Raw genomic sequence first — 23,172 nt, 5'->3', positions numbered from 1 at the left:
TGCGAGCGAGACAATGGCAGTGGCCTAGCATTTATAGTCCGCCACACTGTGCAGTCACGTCTCATCAATGAATACATCGAACACACGGACAGCGCCTTAGAATGTCAAGGAATAGTAGTCCGTTCAGGCAATGTCGAGCTCGATATAACATCTATATACATCTATCGCCAGCTTTTCTCGCTTCTACACTTCGAGGAATCTCAAACTTTCCTCTACTAAATCCACGGTAACCCTCTTTACCACTTGGACGAAGGAGATCAAACTACAGCTAAAGGTGAAAGTTTATGGCACCAAAATACGGACCGTTACACCCCCAAAATCTTCGGCGTCTTCTTCGATAGTTTTCCCACCTTTTCAGCACACAAAACCGCAATTGCCACCACCGCAAAAAGGTCTTCAAATCGCTAGCTGGTCTGGCCGGTTGGTTCTGAATTATGATGCGCCCGTCCAGTCTCCTGACACCAGTACAATACCTTCACAAGGATGCTTTCACGGTTAAGGAGCACAGCAAAATGCTCAGCAAGCAACTACTACTTGGGTGCTACAGAAGGAATCGTGTCGTAGACATTTGCTATTTGCTAGAGCCTGAGCCACCTCCAACGTCACTGGAGATCCAGTACAAAACACAACTACAACAGCTGGACCGGACGGTATATAGACAAACCTTAAACGATATTCATCGGGATACTCTCACCATTTTCCTAATTTCCCGACCCCCGAATGCCGTTATCGGAGACCAACCACCATTTATTGCAGACGAAGACCTTTGGTTTCCTCGCGAGACCCGCGCAACTTTGGCTCAATTACGTTCTGAATATTGCAGTAGGTTAAACTGCTACTTATCCAGAATGGGCCTCGACATACTCAATATATGTCCGGCATGTGACGGCACGATACTAAACACCTATTCACTTGGCGCCTCAAACCCACTCACCTAATACCCTTTGGAGCAGCACACTTAATGGACCTACCGTTAAATGAGTTAGACGATGACGATCGGCGACTATACTGTACGGTGACTAAACTGTTACAACAACAACAGCGATATGCATTTGAGTAAGCACTAAAATTGCAATCTAGTTATGTCAATGGTTGGTTATCCACCAATTGCATTTGATAGATTGGACTCCACTAGTCTCGGGGTATTCGGGATGTCAAAAATTGATCTCGGGATTGAAATCCTTAGTAAATGCAAAAAGAACCTAAGCACCACACGATTTATGAATAAAAAAATTAGATATGTTTAGCTAATATTCGACCATTTCTGATGCCGGAGTTAGACCAAAGCCCGTAATTAATGCTTAATTCTTTATTCTCAGTAAGTTTCTAATATACTTATAACTGGCTGACTGTGTCGTTGAAATAATAATTCAAATTACGTAGCCTAAGGTAAAAAGCTTCTCCCAGAGAAAGGGTTCGATTCGGTGTGGCACAATGGCTTAATTTTTAGGCTAATATGATGCAATTCCCCAATACATTTAATCAAGATAATTACAAGCGTTCTCACAAATACCATTTTCGAATAAAATCTGCTCCGGCAGCTTCAACTTTGCTCTTTATTATACTAAAATTTAATAAGCTTTAAAGCTGTATCCCCACAAATTTTCTAAAAATTTTAATAACAAAGGCTACTTCTGCTACTTCTTTTTATAAATTTTATATAAAGCTTGTTTTAATATGAGCTATATTATATTTTTATAGAAAATTAAAGAGAACATGATAGAAAAGTAGTCAAAACTGGTCAACATTTTGCGGTATTATAATTTATTGAGGGCCATACACTTATGTGTGTTCGAAGTCGAAGGTTTTCGGATAGTTGTCCTGCGAATGAGCTACAGTGCAATAAATTAAGTCAAAAGTATTTTGTGAACACTGCATCATAATGGTTTAGGACTAAGTAGATCCATATGCTGTAAGTTGTGTTTTAACTAATTTTTACCTAGTTTATAAATTTGAATGTGCCTGCCGCCACTTACTTTTCTTTATACTCATATTATGTTCATACGCATTTAGAAGCACTTTATGCCTTCTTATATATACTTATATACTTACGAAATACTTAATGCGTAGGAGCACTCCATTGCTATTAAAAACATGGATTTTCTTTTTTACATCACCCACACTACGCTCTTAAAATTCTTCCAAAACTTACCTGATAGAAACGCCTGCATGTCACTGGGTCAGCGTAATTGCCATTACCAACGTGGGAGGGACACTGGAAATCTTCTTTTTGTGCTATAAAGAGAATATGAAAGGAAAGGGAAATGTATTTTCAAGGTTTCTTTCTTTATTACTGCATTTGTATGTGCGTACACACATACATATATAAAAGTTTGAAAGAAGTAAAAAAATTATTACTAATAGTTCTTAATGAGTGGGGGAGTAAGGTATAGAAAAATCAAAAAAAAAATAATAATAATAATAGCTCAAGAATTTCTTGCCCACGGGTTTGCAAAGTTTTCATGCAGCGTAACATTTTTCGAGAACTATGAAAACTTTTCTAAAGCGTATGCTTTTTTTAGCTTGATTTTATTTTTGGGAATATCTTTGTGTTACTGTAACCAAGAAACTGCGTGCATTTATATGTTTGTGTGTGTGTGTGCGCATTGCATGTTAGTGAATTTGCGTTAGTTTGGCAGTATAAGCGTTAACCTATTGTCAATGACCCCCTGTAGTAAGAAATGCAATCAAGTAAAATACGGAGTAGTTTTCTGGTACCTCGTCAAATCCTTCTATTCATCTCTTGACTGTTTCTGTACTAGCCTGGTCGTGAATGTGCAAGTAGAATGGTAAAGTTTTTACGAGATTTCATCCTAAAAGGATTAGGCCACTCAAGGCTGGAAAAAAGTATTTGTGCTGTAACTTTGTTAAAGAAAATTATGAAAGAAATCAAGAGTAGAAAAAAATTTATTTCAAACTAACAGTTTGAGATCGTCTCTAAGTCAATTAGAAAGTATTGGTAGAATTTTCTGATAGTTGGCGCTGTGCTCGAGACATCTCTAAATATCGTCTCTATGATCTGATTGGCAAAACGTTATAATGCAACTACATCCTCAAACAAACACATTGAAAAACATGAAACGACAAGACGACGGGGCGCCTGGTGACTCACGGCCATCAGAACTGGCTTTTGGCTAAAATCTTTATACATAAAAATGTATGTTTGTCTGTATGACATCGATGAACTCAAAAACTACTGGACCGATTATTATTTAAATTTGTATATTTACGTATTTTTCCACGGAGAAGGTTTGTAGAATATGCTCATTGATGCCACTCGCCACCAGGTGGCGCTGCAGAGGAGCAACTTCTACCCCGTTCAACCGATTGTCATGAAAATCAGTATGACCATGTATTTTTACACAGAGGAAACGAATATGACATGTTCATAGATGTATCCTTTGATTGAAGACATATGTTTGATAATCGCTAACAAGGCACTGGTGCAACTGGGAATGCCTGCTCAAACCGACCTGCAAACAACCTTTTCGATCTTGATTTACAACGAGAAACACACTATGATTCTGACGAGCTGGGGACATTCATTAGAACAAATCTTTCGCAGTTGATTGCAGAACAATACATTGCATTTGACAGAATTATGCGTGCAATCACAGAACAAAACGGTGGACTGTTTTGCATAGATGCGCCAGGTGGTACAGGCAATACTTTTCTTCTTTCACTAATTTTGGCAACCATAGGATCAGAAAATAATATTGCACTGGCTATTGCTTCATCTAGGATTGCGGCAATTCGTTTGGATGGTGGCCGAACAGCGCATTCAGCATTGAAACTGCCGTTGAATTTGCAAAACACTGAGGCACCAACATGCAACATCAGCAAAAACTCTGGAATGGGAAAAGTACTCCAAACGTGTCAAATTATCATAAGGGATGAATGTATAATGCCCCACAAGAAAGCATTGGAAGCGCTTGATCGTACACTGCGAGATTTGAGAGGAAACAGAACGGTGGCCCAGACCATAAAATGGGGTCTGGTGATTTTCGACAAACACTGCCCATTATACCACGTTCAACACTCGCTGATGAACTTAATGCATGCCTTAAATTATCAGTTCTATGGCGTCATTTACAGAAATTTACTTTGAAAATTAACATGCGTGTACAACTACAACGGGATGCTTCGGCTGGAAATTTTGTAAAACAATTATTGGATATTGAAAATGGGCGAATGGAAATTGATGAATCTACACAATGTATCACAATGCCAGCAAACTTCTGTGAGATCACAAAAAGCATCGACGAGTTCGTGCAAAAAGTTTTCTCAAACATTGCACAAAACTACAAAAACCATCTGTGGCTCAGTGCGTGAGCTTTTCTCCGACATAGCATTTTTTTTATTCTACGGTGCAGTGCATTTAATGTATGTAAATATTTGTCAGGTGAGTTTTATTTTACGTAGAAAATAATGCTGAACACGAATAATGTGTTAGTTTTTTGATATTTTCGTTTTAAAAAAAAAACGCCGAAACGAAGTGAAAAGGACGTAAAAAACGCAATCGCGGCGGTCCGAGATGGCGTTAGTGTTCGATCAGCCTCTAAACAATTTAAAATTCCGTTCGAAACATTACGTGCTCGCGTGATAGGAAAGTGCTCGTCATCAATAGAAGCGTATTGAAGTATTAACTCTACCTCCGTACACCAGCCATCGTTTGCAGCCTTTCGATAGAGGAGTATTTGGGCCGCTCAAAACTTATTTTGACCATTCCTGCAAGGCGTGAATGTTAAATCATTCCGGCATTCCTATTACCATCGACCGAATAGCTGAACTGGTAGCTGAACCCTTGTTGAAAGGTGCTTCCAGCATGAATATCATCGCTGGATTCAGATCAACTGGCATTTGGCCATTTAATCGCGACATTTTTTCGGAAGATGATTTCTCGCCAGCATTCGTAACTGATCGTCCGTACGAGGACGAACCAGATCAAGAGGCTGGTCCATCGATTGCTCGTCAAGAAACTGGTCCATCGAATGCCCATGAAGAGCCTGTTTTATCGAATGCCGATCAAGAGCCAGATCGATCGAATCTCGACCTATTAATTCCAATTGAGGACATTCAGCCGTTTCCTAAAGCTCCACTGCGCAAACCATCAAATCGAGGCCGGAAGCGACGTAAAGCTGCACTTCTCACGGATGCAGTGATGCTAGTGTCATTGCGCGCTGAGCAAGCAGCTACAGCTCAGAAGAAAACGGACGCGGAAGCAAAAAAACAATTTGCCGCCGAAAGAAAAAAAGAAAGAGAGGCTGCAAAGAGGCAGAAGCTCATACAAAAACGTCAAAAATTTACCAAAGAAGAGAAGAAAAATGAATTAAAGAAAAAATCCTAACTTTTATAACATGTGCAGTGTTCATACTCTATAAATAAAAGTTAAAACGTTAATTTCCAAGCCATGTACATTGTTCTTTTCCCCTCACATATAGTGACCTATCGTGCCCCCCGATTTTGAAAATATCGAAAAAAGTACCTTTGTCTTATTGAATGTAGCTTCCAAAATATTTAGCCAAACATAAGTCAGTATAACCAAAATGTTAGCAGATAAATAACCTTTCAAAATCTTGCTTATTTTTCAAAATCAATGCAAAAACACCGTAGCAAGAGCTCTCCAAAAAAAAATGACCTATCTTACCCCATTCTACTCTACCCATCATTCTTCTTCGAAACATAAATCCACGACGACTTTGCAACGAAACCAGACTCTCAGTCTAGCAAATGATGAACAATGTAATAGTGGTAACAATTTTGACTGGAAAATTCAAAGGTGAAGACGTACTGTTGCCACGTATCCCAATGATCCCGACAGATATGCCATTCGCTTTCGCAATGACTATTATCAAAGTACAAGGACATTCGTTACAAGTGTGGGGATTAAATTTGGAGAATCCATGCTTCTCACATGGACAGCTCTATGTGGCTTGCTCACGTGTCGGAAAACCTTCTGATTTATGCGTCTACGCACCAGATGGAAAAAACAAGAAATATTGTATATCCCACAGCACTTCAATAAACATCGAGTTGAAACTAAACTTTGTAATGTCACAATTTTTTCGAAATAAACAGAATCAATAAAATAAATTGAATATTTGTGTACTGATTTTTCTGTAAAGTTATTTTTCTTAAAGTTATTTTAGTTGTTGGCGTAGCAACGCACGCCGCGTACAGCTAGTAATTGAATAAAAATCAAATTAGCCTCTATTATACTAGAATTAAATAGTCACCATCAAACATTTTCTGAAAAACTCTGAACAAAAGGTATGAAGTTTTGATGGGTGTTCGGATGAATGTTTGGAAATTTTCTACAAAGGTAAAATAATTATAAAACTCCAACGAAAATTGTTAGCGATTTAAAATCTCCCCCTATTGTACTAAAATTCAATGGGCTATGAAACTGCGTACCCATATTATTGTTTTTAAATTATGATTAAAGAGTTTGAACTTTTAAGAAAATTTACCGAAGTTTTTTAAATCTTATGCAAAGTTTGAACTATGATTAATATTGTATTTGTTATAGAATGGATTGTATTTTATATAAAAATAATTAAAATTAAAAACATAATTAAAATTTGTCAAAATCTGGTGCTCTCATAATTTTGCCACCACCTTTATTTGCCGGCAATTTTAAGGTAATATTGAAAAAATACATATCAATTTTTGAATATCAGATAGGCAAAAGTCGCATGAATTTTGAAGAAAAGGACCGACTTTATACGCACAACGGCAACACTGTCCAGGACTAGAGTGTACGGATCGGTGGTGTTCCAAATTAAGGTAACTTTGCGCCATTCGAAGGAAACTGCAATTTAATGCTTGGCACTCACACACAAGCATTTTTACAAGTCCACACATACTTGCTTCGACTTTTGTTGCTGTAATTGTTGTCAATGTTGCCGTTTTTGCTGTTGCTGTTGCTATCGCCTTTGTATGAGTAGCTGCGTAGCCTTGGTCAGTTAGGTTGTTTGCCGAAGTTTTTGCGCGCAAATGCCTGGAAGCGCAACAAATGTTGACCAACCAGTCGCATTTACCATTTTTCCCGCTCGCTTTGCAGTTCGTTGCAAAAATGCTCATTCTACATTTCGTGCAAACACGTGAACTTGTTTTTTCTTTATTAGTATTATTTTTTGTTTTTCCTTTTTTGTCTTTTTTTAGTTGTTTTTTTTTTACCAAACCAATTTGTGCAATTTTCGTAATTTATCCAAGGGAAAGTTTAGGTTTGAAGTTACTAAATGTTGAAAACATTTTTCTGCATTCATTAAAGCCGGTCGTTTTTTTTCTGTTTTTTTTTAGTTAGTTTGTTTTTTGGTTTTTATTTTAAGTTAAATAAAGAATGCATTTAGCTAAAAGGTAAAGTATTATTAAGCTATGTAGGTCAACTCTTTGGCGGTTTCGAACGGAAAAAGTTGCCCGGTGGCACGCTATCGTTGATTAGTAAAAATTTTCAAATATTTAATTTTCCGGTTTGAATCGACTTTCAATGCTGGCATACATTTGGTGCATTCAAATATATAAGTATTAGTGAAATTTTCTAACCTCACCTGCAGCATACGACTCCCTACCGAACGGCGAGGTCAACTTTTGTTCGGTCACCCTGCTTTCACTTACAAATTTTAATATTCAATATTTACCGACACTGTCACAGCCCACTTACACACAACTACTTAAATACATGTCGATGTGAGCATCCGGTCAATGAGCACCAACTTATGCACACGCATACATACATACGTACGCATGTAGGAGTATGTAAATGTACATGAAATCTCATTTATTTAATAGGTAAAGCCGCTTTGAAAATTTATTTGAATTTTTAATACGCCTTCCGCCACCTATTTTGTAATTTTAATAATGTTGGATTGTTTTCGGATTTTCGATGGTCGAACGGGCGGCCACTTTGCCAAGCGAATTTGTTTACATAATAATTTTATGCTAATTATGCGCCGGTGTTTATTCAATTTAACGTTTTAAATAATTACAGCTGTTGTGGAAAGTGCATTTCCCATTTCTCCGATTGTTTTGCGTGTGTTTGGTTTCCAGGGCGGCAACAAAGCTAATTTTATGAAACCTTGATTTAGTGAAGTGCGTATTGATTTAGTTTAAATGAATACTTAATGAAAATAAATAATAATATCACAAAATATTTATTAAAAGCTCTTCTCTTCTTTTATTCAATGTGTCTGATTTTACTAGTTTAAGTAGGGGAGATCGAAAAGTATTGACGCTGCACTATTAAAGTAGGCTGTGCGTGCCGAACAACATCGAAAAAAGCAGCACTAGTAAGCAGAAGACTTTGTCCTGTAACATACATATTATATGCATAAAAAAATAGTATATAATTTGGCTTGTACGCTTCTGTTAGGTGTTTGGCCGAGCTCCTCTTCCTATTTGTGGCGTGCGTTTTGAGATTGTTCCATAAATGGAGAGACCCACAGTTTTAAGCCAATTCTGAACAACAAATGCTTTTTATGAGGAGCTTTTTTATGGCAGAAATACACTCGGATATGTTCGCGAAAGAAACGAAAAGTAAGGTGGCACCCGCACAAATGACTCCGAGGTGTTGGATGCAGTGATAGGAACAATGGGGTCGTGCAGTTAGCAGCTGTTGCAAGTAACGTCTGATACCTTCAAATACAAGTTGGGTAAGCAGAATGTGGATTTCCAACTGATCCATATCATCATCATCATAGCAATTACAGCGCGGTGTGAGCCAGTGCTTCCTTCACAATCGCGCTCCGTACGACTCGATTCATTGTGTCGCTTCTCCTGGCATTTAAATGGCGTAAATCTGCATTAACATAGTCTGTCCCTTATCTGTTCACCTTCTTGGCGGTCCCCCAAGAATTTTACTCCCCGTAATAATAGACTTGAAGGTATTTTTCGTAGTCCTGCTGTCGTCCATCTTGAGTAGGTGTCCAAACCATTTCAGTCGCTGCGCTTTAGTGAAATACACCATGCTTTGACCAGATATCAGCTGTTCGATCTCATCATTGTATCTGGTTTTGTAAGATCTATCAGCTTCCCTTACTGATCCTAATATCCCTCTTAGGATTTTACGCTCAAAGCGGAGACGGTAGTTATTTATGTTAGATATCAGTATCCTTTCTTCGCAGCCCTTTGTCGCTACTGGTCTTATTAGCATCCTGTAGATTTGTGGTTTACACGACCTTGATTGTAAGTATTATTTTTGAGAAGTTTCAGGTGAGCAGAACTGGCCCATTTATACATGCATAATAGGCGCTTACTTCATTTATTGGGTGTTTGGCCGACCTCCTCCTCCTATTTGTGGTGTGCGTTTTTGATATTTTTCCACAAATGGAGGTACCTATCCTTTAAGCTGACTCCGAACGGCAGATGATATGGCAGATATGGGGTACTTTTCCATGGCAGATATACGCTCGGAGGTTTGCCATTGCCTGCTGAGGGGCGACCGCTTTTAGAAAGGTTTTTTTTATTAATTTTATATGTCTTGCCCGGAGATGCGAACCTGGGCACATCCGAATGGAAGTCACGCACCAATCCATTCGGTTACGGCAGTCACTCATACCTAGAAGGTATATAGTGGCTTGAAACCATATCGATACTGATTAAAGCTCGAGTAAGATCTCTTTATATGCGGAGGAACATTGGACGTCGAGCATTGCTTTTTGGCTGTCTGCAACCGAAAGGAATGACTTGACCATTAAAGTGAGGAGGCCACTAAAGGTAAAATATCTTGCGGATATTAAGCTTGCGTCATTGGGTGATTCCTGGGTTGTTTGCTCCATGTGGTTTAATTCGCAGATTCGACCTTGAGTGACCGATGGGTCTGGAATAACCGCGATCTTGTCTAGATCTCGCTCTTTCAGCAAAACAGGGGATTAATGCTGTTGGAACCGCCTTATTATTTGTCTACTTATTTTACTTAGCCATAGTGCATAGTGACATTGATGTTCGCTTCACCACGAACATATAATTGAAGCCTTCTAATGAATATGCGCATTTTCTCGTGTTTTTCATTCCGTGGTAGCAATGGTTCCAGTACCACTTCACCTAGGTGAGTGAGTTTTCGTCTTGTGAGAGTCTCATATTCGCAGAGGCTGTACTTTGGTGTCCTATTATACAGTGGGCAAAAAAACTGACTATTAATCCCAGTTTTTTGAAATGAAAACGAAGACAATAATGTGTCATATAATATAATACAGGGTGGGCCATATAGCGTTTGCTTTTTGAACCACCTATTTTTTTGAGAATGGTAACACAAATGACATGTCAAATGTGTTCATAATTTACTTAAAGGTTTGACATTTATGAAATGGCACGCTATACGCTTGAACAAAATTGGGAAATATTGAAAACTTATTTCCAAAATGATGAGTCTTCTTCTTCTTCCGCGGTTACAGTAAATGGCGAGCGTTACCGTGACATGCTCAACGAGTTTTTGTTTCCAAAAATTTAAGAGGATGACATGGACGACATTTGGTTTCAACAGGACGGTGCAACTTGTCACACTGCCAAAGTTACACTCGAACTTTTGGCTACCGTTTTTGAAAACCGAATAATCAGCCCAAATTCCGATTTCAATTGGCCGCCTCGGAGCTGTGATTTAAGTCTGTTGGACTATTTTTTGTGGGGAGCCGTTAAGGACAAATACTATGCAAACCATCCAGAGACGATTGATGCTTCAAAACACGAAATCGAATGGCCTATTGTAAAGCCAGTCGTGGCAGTCATTTGAACGATATTATTTTTCATTCATAAATGACAATGTTCAATCTTCAAAATAAAAAAAAAATTTGAAAAAATATTGATAATTTTTTTGTTTTATAGCCGATTCAAAAAGCAAATTTTATATGACCCACCCTATATCTAGTGGGAGTTCGTAAGTTCTCTCTATTCAGATTTAAGAGTCTACTTGATGCTTCTCTAGAAGGAAGAATCGTTTTGTTCGCCTGTATCTGCCCTAAATGTTTCATTCTGTGTCGTATGAAGAGCATGTTTCACAACGTTGACAATTTTTTGGAAGTAAGATTTGATAATCCCAAAGAAGGATTCTGGTTCATGTACGAGTAATTTTGATGTGGCGCCGAATTTCACCAAACCTTTTTGGCCGGTTTATTGCCGCCATGTCCTGTGAAGATTTCCTCGATGGGTTTGAATATTATTGTATGAGACTGCAGTGCAAATAGGGCTAAGTGGATGGCTGGAAAAATATAGATGAACTACAAAGGAACCGCCTTCATATGCTGGATATGTGTCAGTACGAATCCCTCCCTTTCCCGCATTATTAGTGGATTACACCACAGTTTGTTAGGACGTCCTCTCACCGGGAATGTACGTATCTATCTTCTATAGCGGTAGATAGCCAAGAGGATAATTCTCTCGAAAATTTATTAACCATTCCAGAGTTCGATACCACCTCGCCGTCCAGTGGGTTTTCTACGACATCCGAACACCCGCCGTTGTGTTCTCGGATGAAATAGCCTTCTGAATACAAAGTTAACTATATTTCCTCGTATGTTGATACAAAAAAAAATTATTTCGAATTCGGTTTCACTTTCTCTTCATTTTGGTATATTTTTGACCTCCCCTTGTAGATATGTGTACAGTAGGTAAAACGCCTATTTAGCTACATATTAGACTATTATTAATATAACTTCAAAGGGTGCATACACACAAAAACAGATGTATTAAATGGCCATACAATGCGTGAATTTAGTGCTTAGAGAGATTAGTGGTAATTGGAATATTGTGAGCTTTAAATTAATGTGGTAGCCTATGCATGCATTGTACACGATTTAGTTATATTCAATGCTTCCATAAATAGATATTTATATTAGCAATCAAAATGGCCAACAACGGCTGTGCATTATTTAGCTCATATCAATTACATAAATGAAAATTTTTCAAATATAAGCATCAAATAAATGAAATCCAGCATTCAATTTTTAAAAATATTTACCGTTCAATGGCATTCAGAGAAATAAAGGGGTGTAAAGTAAAAAAAATGTGAACAAAGCAATGCGATTTTTGATATTTGTTCTTACCTGCGGCGAAAAAGCAATTTCAGTGAATTAAAGCTTACCAATACGAATTAGATTTGTTAATAAAAAATATAGAATTTTTTTTAAGTTTTTCTCTCGTCATTGAATTCAAACATAACTGCTTTGTTCTAAATATGTTGCTTATTTGTTTACTAAAACATAAGAAAAACAGAGAAAATAAAAAGGAACACTCGCAATAAAAAATACAAAATTTTGTTTACTAAAAAATAAAAAAAGGAACACCCGGAATAAAAAATACACGAGGCGAAGTAAAATTAATAAAATGTACAGTGTGGAACGGCTAATATCGAAGGTCAAATGCATAACTTTCATGAAAAAATAACTAGGAAAAATATGATTAAATAAAATTTCGGATTATTGGCATTGAAAGCTAGCGCGTTTTTATTTGAGTTTTAAAATTGAATCTGAAAAAAAATTAGAGCATTTTGTGGAAAGTGAGCTAATTTAGTTACATAGATTTTGGCACGGCGCCATCAATCAGTCACACCAACAAAAAGGTTTTCCAATAACAGGTGTTATTTTGAATAGGATTGCACTATCGACAGATGATTAACAATTTTTTATGGCCGGAATTGGATGGTACTGCTCTGGACAACGTTTATTTTCAACAAGACGGTGCTACGTGCCACACAAACAACGAAACCATTGATCTTTTGCGGGAAAAGTTTCCGGACCCTGTTATCTTTAGAAGAGATGATTAAAATTGGCCACCGGGATCTTGTGATTTAACTTCTTGTGACTTTTTTATTTGGGGCCACGTGAAAGAGAAGGTCTACGCCAACAGCCCAGGGTCGATTCAAGACCTTAAAGATGGAATTCGTGAGGCTATTGAGGGCATAGGACAGCCACTTAGCAATTCGGTTATGGAAATTTTCATGTAAAAGATGTTGTCCTGCAAGCGTGGTCGTGGTGGTCATTTGCTTCATGTTATTTTCCACCTTCCTCTTTATAATGAAATAAACGTGCGATCATTTATATTAAAAAATAGCACTTTTCTTTGAATATTAAAATAACACCCTTGAAAAACCTTTACATTGTGAAGGCATGGCACTTCAGCTGATGAGTTATTCCACATTAATCTGATGAGTCGAATTTGTTAAATACTGTCTTCTCATCAGCATTTACCTAACATTTAAGTGTATTGCTTACACTGTTATAACAACAACAAACCGATGAACTTCTTCGCCTTGTGTCGTAAAAAATTGATTTGCAACATTGAGTAAGTAATAATATGAGAGTCACAATCACTCAATTTGTGGCAAACGAGCATACAGATGAGGTCGGGTGAAAAGAAGATGAGCGACAAATCATCGCGACAAGTGAGAGGTGAGAAAATATTATCAAAATATCAGATATGCTACATTTGTACGTTTACCATTTACACTTGCTCAATTACACGACACTTGCTTCGTGCCGATTTCTTTTTGTGTATACGAGCAAAGACATCGTTGCTTGTCGCGATGATTTACCTTTTCTCTTCTTTTCATACTTCTTATCTCACAAAAATGAGATGAACAACATATTTGAGTGAAAGTGGGGTGCTAGTACTATCATATTTTATAACTTATTCAGTGTTTGCACAAAACCTTTAGTGAGAGACCCTTGTCGATGATCGAGGGAGTGAGAGCTCATGTGAAGAACTATGGCGAAATGTGCATATCGCAAAATTAGGTCTACAAATATATTTGGCTAGCGCGGTTTCTTCGGAAATTGTTGGTTAATAATGAAGAAGAAATTTCATAATATAAAATAGTTATTCTATTCAAGGCCCATTCAATAAGGTAGAAGTGACACCTTCGGAAAATATCTAATTTTTGCAAATGGTCTCGTATATGGCTCCAGATCTAAGCATTCTGAGCCGATAAGCAGTTTCCCAAACATCTTGCAAGCGGAGATGTATGCCATCTGCTTACGTGCAGAGATAAACTCAGACAGAAATTTCCGGAATGAGCGAGTTGGCATTCTGAGCGACAGTCAGAGGGCACTCAAGCCTCTGTTCTCCTGTGAGATTAAATCCTCACTGGTTCTTGAGTGTATTGAGAACCTGAATCTACTAAGTAAGCATAATCGCAACCGGTTAATTTGGGTCCCCCAGCATACAGGGGTATAACTGGAAACGAAGTAGTAAATGCATTGGCAAGAGAGGTTGCGGCCTCAGCCTGCAGAATCCTTCCTTGTTATGGGGCAACACACCATCAAGACGATGCTTAGGAGAGAGAAGCTAAGACTAAGGGAGGGTAACTGGCACAAAACTATGGAGCTACGCCAGACGAAATCCTTACTGGGGGTATTGCCAAAAGAGGTTTACAAAACTCATAACCCTCCTCAAGGGTAAACTGAGAGTGCTCACTGCATAGTCATCTTCACATGATCGGGATATGGTTCAATGATTCTTGTCGTTTTTGCGACCAATCCCAGGAGACTCAAATGCACCTTCTCCTTGAATGTAGCGCTATAGTGCGGAGAAGGTTGAGACATCTCGGGAAACTGCAGCCAGAAGAAAAGCACCTACGCTCAATCCAACGCAGCTCTATCCTGAGTTTAATAAGGGAACTGGGCCTGGAAGAGGAATGGTGAGTGGAGGCCACAAAAGCCCATCAGGTCGAAGTGTAAAAAGAATGAAATGAAAATAACCCACAAGTTTATTGTCCTCGGTTTAGCCACACACAGCACACCGTTTGTAATTTCTTCTCATTTTATTATTTAGAATTAGCCGCGCAGCTTACAATTTGAAATTGAAATGACAAAATTAAAACTAGGCTGGGAAAGGACATTCTAATCGCAGTTCGAAAGGAAGAAACGTCGAAAGCACTTCTACGCTGCTGAATGTGTCTTGATTCTATTTGCCTTCTTATGCGTTCCAAGTGCTTTTAAAGTGGAACTATAGTGCGAGACATTGGGTGGAATTTACTTCACTCTAAATGCTTTTCAAATACGGGCTATTTGTAAGGATTTGTTCTTTGCACTGACAACACCATCTCTTGAAAGTTTAAAAACATTTTCTTTCCCCAGTCAAGTGGCGCTAATGAGTAAGCGCTTTGGTTGCAAGAAGAGAGCGCACCATGCCTTAGAGCCTGTGAGATCATCCATTTATTGCAAAAAATGTTTATTGAGTACATAGTTTCACGTATTGGACTGGTCATGTTTGTGTGGTGTCAATCAAGACAAGGTATAGAGGCAAGCAAGAGTGAGAGCCATAAATGGGTAAAGTTAGAAGTGACAAATAGTTTAGAAGATAGAAAAAGAACGAATAATTTTACACGACATGCTAAGTGACACGTCATGCTGAGCGCCACACAACGAAATAATAATTGTCTAAAAAGTCAATGACTTGGAATGGAATGGAAGTGTGTGAAGTCGCGAAAATCATGATGATTTGCGAACTTTTGGACACTAGAGTAGTGTTCAGTGCACATCGGAAATCAGTCTTGTGTAAAAGAAATTGAGAGTAAATTTTGTGGACCTGCGTTATGCACAATTAAAGAAAACAATGCTCCGGTTTATTGGGCATTGTCTCACAAGAGGTAGATACTCCGCTTAATTCGTCTGGTTTGCCGCCGTGCGATTTCTACAAGGTGGCACAAAATTAATCATTCAATTTTGTTTTTGATAATTTTTTGTTTAATACATTATTTAATAACTTTTTTACTGAGGAAAAATTCAAAGATGACATTTCGCCCATACGGAAGTGGCAGATAACAGCAAAGTTAGAGCTTGAAGTGCATAGCACGATGAAGGCACGCGAAATGTTGATTATCACTGTGGGTGAGTGCTACATAAAATCGCAGCTATACTTAAAGTCTTTGGGAATTGTCCTTAACGTCCAAATAACTTTTAAGGATAATCTTGCAGCAGTTAGCAAAAAGGCGCGACGAGTACATAGCGCTCTATCAAGACTTATGCCAAACCTAGGAGAACCACACGAAGAAAAACTCCAGTTACTCTCCTTAGTGACCACCGTCTGTTATGATGTATGCAGCACCGATGTCGCACCGATGTGAAAAACTCGTTTATAAAGAAAGTAAAAGCGACACACAGACTTAGGGCGTTAAGAGTTGTGAAGTGGTCACGATTTCTGATGATCCCATAGCTCTAATATCGGGGCAAATCCCGGTTGATCTGCTTATCAAAGAGCTGAAAAGCTTGTACGAGCCAACAGGAGAGAATACTTTCTGCAACTTAAAAAAAAACAGCTGAAGCCTACCATAAGAAAATAGCAAAGGCGCTGGAATAATTCAACAAAGGGGCGCTAAACCTTTTAATACCGGACATTGCCGAATGGCTTGGTAAAAAGCATGGAGAGGTTGCCTTTTGTGTAAAGCAGTTGCTGAGTAGCTGTGGTTACTTGAAGGCATATTTGCATCACTTTCATTTGGGAAACGAGCCTTTTTCGACGACCCTGTCTGTCCTGACACACTAGAAAGTGCAAGGCGCGACCTATTTATTTGCCTACGCTTAGATAACGAAAGAAATGGGTTCTTCAAAGCCTTCAGTGATTTCCCAACAGAAGTGAACTTCATAGCGCAGCGACATCGATTGAAACTAAAAGTGCTACCGTTCGGTCGAAAGAAGGTTTTAATTAGGGCTAAGGTTCCACATCGACGGCCAACTGGCCAAGCAGGCTCTTGACGCTTTCCATTTGCCAGAAATACAAATTTTCTGATGGGGTGATTAAGTTGGTGTCATTTTTTATTAGTATACATAAGTGGATTCTTTATTAAAGGAAAGATGATTTCAGTCCATTGCGGCTATGAAGGAGTAAGCGACACCCGGGCTGAAACAGCTGATTGAAAGGTGAAGTACTTTGACAAATTGACCTAAAATATTGTAGGAATAAAAATGCGGTGCATATTAAAGAAGGTACGGAGAAACGAACAATAAAATTTGTTCAGTGTTTCTATTTAATGGCCATACCTAGTATATTTGATTACTATATTCATGCAAGTTGAAAGCGAATTAAAATACATTACAAATGGCCCAGAAAGTACGAAAGTATTATTTTTATGTGTGTATGTAAACATGCATGTAGGCACTGTATAAATATCTGTCTCTTGAATTTCACTCCTATCAGCACCTACCAAGTGGTCAGTGTGCGATCCCCTTGCAATCAATTGTGTAAATTACAACTGTGCATTAATTAATTAATGCGCGCTGATTTACGCTTGCAATGGTCATTCCAATACATGGCGATAATTCATATCAGTAATTTCTTAAATGCACTGCTTAATATACACTTGACTTACACATACATACATATGTCTGTATGTATGCACGCATTCACATATCCCTTGCCAAATATAAATAAAATCTTACAAAGGAATTGTGTCGACAGAAAAGTCATGCGATGGCGGCGGCTGGCCGAAATGAACGCTTGAAACTCGCTTAATATTTCAAAAACAGACTGGCGCAATGCGCGAAGGCATAAATAAACGCCGTTGAATGAATTAAAAAAACAAAAAAAAAAAAAACAATAACCAAGTTGCTGCGAGGCAGAGACGACTGAAAACAATACCAAAATTGGTGCGAAATGGTCAAACCAATACCAAAACCAACACCAACAACAACAACCGCAATATCAATATTATTATCATGCGAGTAAAGCTGGACATTTAAGTGGTTTATCGGAACGAGGTTCTGTTTTCTTTTTGGTTTTCGTCTTTTAAGTGCAACAAGAATCGGTGCTACAAACAACAACAATGGTAGCGACACAGTGTCATCGTTGTTTGTGGCTTTTGAGATGCACATTGGCTGATTATTGACTTTCCCATTTTCTGCTGTTGTACTTGCGCTCAAATATGGATGTATGTGCTCAAGTGTAACTAAATACATACATACGTGTGTGTGTGTGTGCAGTGAGCAGTTTCGAAAGCAAAAATCTTTACAAATGTAAATTGAAAATAACGGCATGAGGACAATTGTGCGCGACCTCAAGGACGTAAAAGATCGGTGTTGTGATATTTGCGGAATTAAAAAACGTTGTAGTGTTTCTGTGAAAGAATGGAAGTAAATTCAACAATTTTTTTTGTCGGCTTTGGTTTTTAAGTTAAAATATGCAAAAAGCGACCGCTGTAAATTTTTTGAGTACCGTTTTGTAGTAAGGTCAGAGCAGAGGGAAAAGAGGAGATTTCGTAGAATGTAATAAATTTCCATGCTTTTACCCCTCACCGTGCTTACTTCTCTGAGTTTATTATTTATTTATTTATTTATTTAAAAATGTGAAATAGTAATATAATTATTCTTACATATGAAAAAAAGAGTGCTGGTTGCCAGGACCTTCGGCGCGCTGATGTAAAATTCAGAAATAGTTTGCTTAAATGCCTTGCATGCAAAAGTGCGCCTAGAAAACTTAAATAATTAGGACTATGGTAAAAATAAAACTTTGGGTATGAGAATAAGTTTCAATCCTCGTAAAAGAGGTGCGGCTGCTGATACTTTTTTGGCATTCGCTCTAGTAATATACTGGTGATTTGAAGTTGTATATGTGAGGTCTCGATCGCAGCAGTTCACATTCGTTTGAAGCGTAAATATCCTTTTCTATCTGACGTCAAAAATGTCTGCGTTCGTCCCGAAAAAACAGCATCTGCGGGAAGTTATGCTTCATTATTACCTTTTAAAGGAAAGTGCAGTTGAAACGTGTCGTATATTGATCAATATTTACGCTCGACGCTCCACAATGTCACGCTTTATCAAATACAACTTGTAAAGAGTGGTTTCGAAGCTCCGCGAAGGGTATACTGACCAGATGGTATACTGCCAGGTAACTGGGTGCCACATCAATTGAAGGAGGGGGATATCGAGAGACGTTTGGTGACGTATGAGATGCTTCTTGAACGGCAGAAAGGAAAAGGTTTTCTGCATCGCATCGTCACTGGCGATGAAACATGGATCTAGTATGATAACCCTAAGAGTCGAAAATGTTGAAGGTGAGATGAACCAGGTACATCGACAGCGAAAAACAATATTCATGCTTCAAAGATTATGTTGTGCGTCTGGTGGGATCAGAAGGGTGTTATCTAATATGAATTCCTTAAACCATCTGAAATCATCGCTGGCGATCGTTACCGACTACAGATAATGCGTTTGAATCGAACTCTCAAAGAAAAGCGACCGGAATAGGACGGTAGACAAACTCATTTTGCTGCATGACAACGCCAGGCCACAAGTTGCTAAATCAGTCCAGAAATATTTATAGGGACTGAATTGGAAATCTTGCCCAAACCGCCGTATTCCCCAGACTTTGCACCTTCGGATTACCATCTGCTCCGATCAATGCAGTCAGCCCTTATTGGAGAGCGGTTCGCTTCTTACGAGAGAGCCGCAAACTGGCTCAATAATTAGATCAAGTCAAAAGAACTCGAATTTTTCGTCAGAGGAATCTGTATGCTGCCTGAAAGATGTAGTAAAGTTGTAGCTTTCAATGGCACATACTTCACATAATATCAATTATCATTTAATTGTTTTGATAATTTGTAACTATGCTAAGAAGCCAGGAAACTTATGCCCATACCCAATAAGATTTTTGAGCCACTTTAAACTCGTACTTTATTTTACCAAATTTTAATGTGCTATAAAACTGCATAACCGAAATCTTTCTAGGGACTATAAATGAAAAGTTTGAAATTTTTTATTAACTAGAACTATTTTTGATTTTTTTTAATTTACACGATCGCAAACAGGATTTTTTTTAATCTTATTAAAAAGTTTAAAATTTTGGCAACTATTTCAGACCTTTCTTCAATTTACACAGCGTATTGTTGTATTGCATAGCCGAGTCGAATGGGTTGGTGCGTGATTACCATTCGGAATTTACAGAGAGAACGTTGGTTCGAATCTCAATGAAACACCAAAACTAAGAAATACATTTTTCTAATAGCGGTCACCCCTCGGCAGGCAATGGCAAACCTCCGAGTGTATTTCTGCCATGAAAAAGTTCCTCATAAAAATATCTGCCGTTCGGAGTCGCCTTGAAACTGTAGGTCCCTCCATTTGTGGAACAACATCCAGACGCACACCACAAATAGGAGGAGGAGCTCGGCCAAACACACACACAAAAAAAAGGGTGTACGCGCCAATTATATAATATATATATTGTTGTACTTAAACTGGACTATAAAAATGTGTGGTTTTTGTTTTTTTTATTTACCAAATGTTTCAAATTTGTATTATATTTATATGGTTTCTGAAGGAGAATGAACTGTATTTTAATTAAAATATTATTAAAATTAAATAGTAAACAAATAAATTGTCAGAACTTGCCAATGCGTCCCGTTGCCATAGTTATTTAACGCGTGTACACACATACAAACACACTTATAAAGTAAAATTAAATTTAAATGAAGTAAGGTAAGCGGATACTTCCGAAACACGATATACGTAAATGTGTGCACGAACGAGCATAAAAAATAACTATCATAGAGTCACAAATGCGATACAAACACGTTTTATGTACATGTGAGGCAGATAAAGAGATTCCAGGGACGTGGCCACAAGGTGCAGCTGCCACTGAAAAATTCATTTCTTTTCTTTTCTTCCATTTGCCTGTTACTGAAATATCTTATTGTACCTCATTTGACTTACATATAGTACATTTTCCTGAATATATCTGTATGTAGGTATGTATGTATGCACGTGAAAATGATTCACCAATTTGCGTCTTTCCGCAACGTCATTGCTCGTGTCGTATGTGTGTATATGTGTATGCAAGTGTGCGTTGCTTGCAGTTTTCTCAGTGGTAGTGCATTTAAGTATCGAAATAAACTTAAAAAATACATACAAACACACATACATTTATACATAAAAACGAAGTTCATCTTTCAAAGGCTACGGTACTGCTACAGTTTGATTCCGTTTTACAGTACTCTTCTTCTTACTATATGGGCAAATATTAACGCACGCGTGCTTGCGATATTTGTCAAATTAAAAAATACGAGCCATAAATAAGTTGAGCTGTCATAAAAAAGTGTAAAAATGGGATGTGCAAGCGTGTGTGCGTAATAATGGGAAAAACCCAGCTAAAGGTTCGATTGCACAATGTTTGTAGTGGTCAGTTATCAATGACAAAGGCCAAAAAAAATACTCATACGTGCGTGAGCATACATATATACATGCACACATGCATACAAACATGCATGCTGCCATCGACAATTCATTATGCCACTGCATATTTGGCACTCATACGCACTCGATATTCTTTACAAATGTGCAGAAAATTCAGCGCCATATCGCGAGATGAGGTATCACACCACTACACACACACACACGCATGCCGTAAAGTGGTAATTTACACGGCGTCAATAATGAAAGGCAGCTATGCTATGCGAATATATTTGTACGTATGTGTATATGTGTGTATGTAGTGCCAGATATGCATTCAGCATTCAAAAGCAAAATTGAGATAAATTTGTAATGAACGCAACGGAAGAAATGCAAGAAATGCAGTGGTAGAAATTTTGTCGGTATTTTATGTTGCACGAAAGTAAAAAGAGAGTTTATCGGAAAGTAGGTGCGATAAAAAATTTCAATATAGCGCATGCAGCTAGCAAATATCGCTTTTTGCATGTGTGGATGGGTTCAAAACTTATAAAAAAAAATAAAGTAAAAAAATAAAAAAGTGGATCTGTTTTGCTTTAATGAAACATTATAGTATATATTCCTCATATAATTTCATTAATTCATTTCATTTGCCAAAAACTGTATGGAAGAACAAATTATTTTGTGTGCATCATTTATTCAAAGGTAAACTACGGTTTCTATGTTAAACAGGCTACAAAGGAGTCAGTGTATGGGGTGCATTATGTATGATACGCCATGAATACGTCAGACTCTGCTCATAAATGCTTTTTTGGGTTTGTTAGTTTTAGCGACCTAAGAGAGCAAAGAGCGATTCCAAGTCAAGCCCAATTTTGCACTTTGTGGAAAATTTTCCCGAAAATTGGTTCATTTGTAGACTTCAGTATAATTAAAAAACAAAATTTAATAATCTTGATCTTTACTCAATGCTGAAAGTTTGGGTAAAGATTTTTAACGAGAAATATTTTTGGTTCTTTTCAACATTTGAAAACCGCTTCTTTTTAACTTTACTTTGTGGGAAGAAGTATAAAAATATAATATAAAAAATATTTTTTTTGTTGTGTTTAAAAATCGGGGGCATAAAATGTTAGGTATAAATTTAAAGGAAAAATTCCTAGCTTTTATTTGGGCATAGTTAAAATAAGTTATGACAAAATTTGAAAATTAAAAAAAATGTTTACCAAAAAACTTGTTCGAAACAAAAATTTCAAACAAAAATCTTAAAATTTTACCACAAAAAAATTTACACAAAAACATTTCGGACAAAGATTAACATTTTTGAAACAAAAGTCTTGTTCGAATATTTTTCCAATTTCTTCTCAGAAAATATAAAAAGAAATTTTTAATATAAAAAAAATCTCACAGGAAACAATTCCAAAACACATTTTTAACAAAAAAAAAAAATTTTTCAAAAAAATGTTTCGGAAAAATTAATCTTGCTCGAATTTTTTTCCAATTTTTTAATAAAAAATATAGAAAAAATGTTAATTATATATTATATATTTAATATAAAAAAATCCTAAGAGAAAAAAGTCCAAAACACATTTTTAACAAAAAAAAAAAATAAAAAAAAAACGATTTTGGAACATTTTAATTTTTTTGTTCGTTTTCGAATGTTTTTTTTTATCAGAAAATATAAAAAGAATTCTAGAGAAAGCAATTGTTATTTAAATTTTTACGAAAAACTTTATAAAAAAGAAGTCTTTATGGGAGAATACAGAAAAAATGCTGCATATGTTAAGTTAGGTATATCTGGCTGATCTGAAATAGATCTCATATAGACCGCAATTGAAACAATTTTTTTGCTAAGAAAGATTGGTTGAAATGAGAATGAAAACAAGTTTTTTACAAATTTTTTTGCCAAAAAATTGGCCGAAATAAAAATTAAAACAAGGTTTTTACAAAAAGAGTTTTTCGATTTTTTTTTTAATTTTTATCGAAAAATATGAAAAAAAAACAAATTCCTATGAAGGAGTCCTCCGAAAAAATTTTTTACCGAAATATTTGTTCGAAAACATAAATTTTAAACAAATTTCTTACCAAAGCAATT

General features: G+C 37.1%; 1 protein-coding gene across 1 annotated transcript in view; it reads right to left on the bottom strand.

The window, feature by feature from the left end:
* The window catches only part of LOC129239286 (chitin deacetylase 1), a 132,877-nt gene that overhangs the window by 95,003 nt on the left and 14,702 nt on the right, over positions 1-23,172 (bottom strand). Inside the window, exon 2 of the mRNA XM_054874678.1 lies at positions 2,153-2,235. Coding sequence (XP_054730653.1) covers positions 2,153-2,235 — 83 coding nt within the window. The remainder of the gene's footprint in view (positions 1-2,152; positions 2,236-23,172) is intronic.

The sequence above is a fragment of the Anastrepha obliqua genome, chromosome 2 (assembly GCF_027943255.1).
Source record: "Anastrepha obliqua isolate idAnaObli1 chromosome 2, idAnaObli1_1.0, whole genome shotgun sequence".
In the NCBI taxonomy this organism is placed as follows: domain Eukaryota; kingdom Metazoa; phylum Arthropoda; class Insecta; order Diptera; family Tephritidae; genus Anastrepha; species Anastrepha obliqua.
This window is presented reverse-complemented; position numbering and strand designations above follow the sequence as displayed.